The 1,805-nt window shown below is 23.8% G+C and overlaps 1 protein-coding gene across 1 annotated transcript; it reads left to right on the top strand.

Moving 5' to 3' along the window:
• Positions 1–1,006: 1,006 nt before the first annotated feature.
• On the top strand, positions 1,007–1,646 carry LOAG_13626 (hypothetical protein; the record flags this gene model as incomplete). Its single annotated transcript, XM_003149132.1, has 2 exons — positions 1,007–1,138; positions 1,473–1,646. Coding segments are annotated over 2 exons (306 nt in total), but the record flags the coding sequence as incomplete, so codon positions are not given.
• Between the last annotated feature and the right edge of the window lie 159 nt (positions 1,647–1,805).

Here is a 1,805-nt window from a genome sequence, read left to right on the forward strand (position 1 = left end):
AATGTTAATTACATTGCAATCCGTTGATTGCAAAATTACATTTAACATTAAAGAAGTAAAAAATGCATTAATAATTCATCTTTTTTAGGGAAAAATTATGACAATCTAAAAATGAAAAACCTATCTTTCCCTAGTAATAGTCATATTTTGCAAAAGAACTAAAGTGTTTGTTATGATCGGTTGATAACAATGCTTTTAGTGAAATTTTCAAATTTATGATAAATTATGTTTTTTTTTTTGTTCCATTTCAATTGCTATGCAATATATTTCATTGATTTTGCCAATATTTTCAACTTTCTCCTTTTTTCCTCATGCATTATTCATATTTTATCAATGAAATAGGTTGCATAGATTTTAAATTGTTACATAAATATGATTCACTATTTCCTTTCCTTTTTTCTTTTTTTTAAGAAATTAACTTCAAGGAAGAGAGTTTGCAAAATTTGCAACAATATCTTCTTTAATTATTAAATTCATGCATATTTATTAACATTAATCCATCTATTTCGAATTTACCTTTAGATATTGAGCAATTTTTTGATCAAAATTAACTTTTTTCTTTGAAAGCAATCCACCTATTTTGGGCTTATTTGTAAATAATAGGTAACTTTTTAATTAAAAATGTATGTTAAGTTTACTGAATTTCATTTTATTAAACTTTAAATGATATTATTATTATCATTTTTTGAAATCATCACCTAAGACATCAATGACAATAACATATATTGTTGGTGTGGTGAATTGAAAAAAATAAAGACAATTACGCTTTGCAGATATTATCTTCTAATGAGCGCTTAAAACGAAATGCTGCAAAAAGGATTACAGCCACATTTCCGAAACAAGAAAAATGCAATGAAAATTGTTTGGTTTAATTAAATTTTCAACAAATATTTCTCTGCTTTCTACAATAAAATTATCATTTTTCAGTAATTATAAGAAAAAAAATTTTTGTTGTCTTTTTTGTCAAATTTTAATAAAGAAAAAAATGAAATTAATAAGTAATGGAAGTTATATTTTAGTGGAAATGTTAGGAAATTTCTTTTGGTACCATGGTCGTCTGGGTAAGAAGGCGACATGTGAATTATTAGAACAAAATGGAGAATTTCTTGTACGATCAGCGCGCTCAAAAATAGATCTTGTCGGTGCTTTTAGTTAAATTTCAAATTTTATTCTGTAAAATTTCATAATGACAAGTTAAAAATATGCAGTACTTTTGAATAATCACAACGATAATTACCTAAAAGTCAATTTAATGTTGCGAATGTCTCTTGATATTGAAAAGATATGATAAGTTTGTCAGGAAAGTGAACTGATTAAGAGAAAAAGGAATTTAACATACCTGAAGTGAAAAAAAACTTTGATAAATTTAGAGAGTTTATTTATAATAAATGATCGACTTTATCCATTCAAGTAAACGCACATTTTTTTTTTTTGAATTAAGAATTTCAAAAATAATCAAACATTAATTGTAGCAAATAAAGCCAGTATTATCAGTAAAATGGAATAATAAACATTATCATTTTGGAATTAAAAAAATTGGCGCATATTTTACCATTGAAGAATTACTATTCGATAATATCATTCAATTGATTTCATTTTATTTTACTAGCAAAGTTAGCTTAATTGTTATTACAATTTCGTTATTAGTATTTCATACAATTCACTTAAATCTCTTTAACTTTTCTAATTAATAAGTATAATTTTCATTTAAATTCATCATTATCAAATTTATTCATCTCTTTTCTGATATCATTAACTCAAGTAACTTTACTTAATATTCATTTTATTCATTAAATAAACTATAC

Source organism: Loa loa, assembly GCF_000183805.2.
Source record: "Loa loa unplaced genomic scaffold supercont3.463, whole genome shotgun sequence".
Lineage (NCBI taxonomy): Eukaryota > Metazoa > Nematoda > Chromadorea > Rhabditida > Onchocercidae > Loa > Loa loa.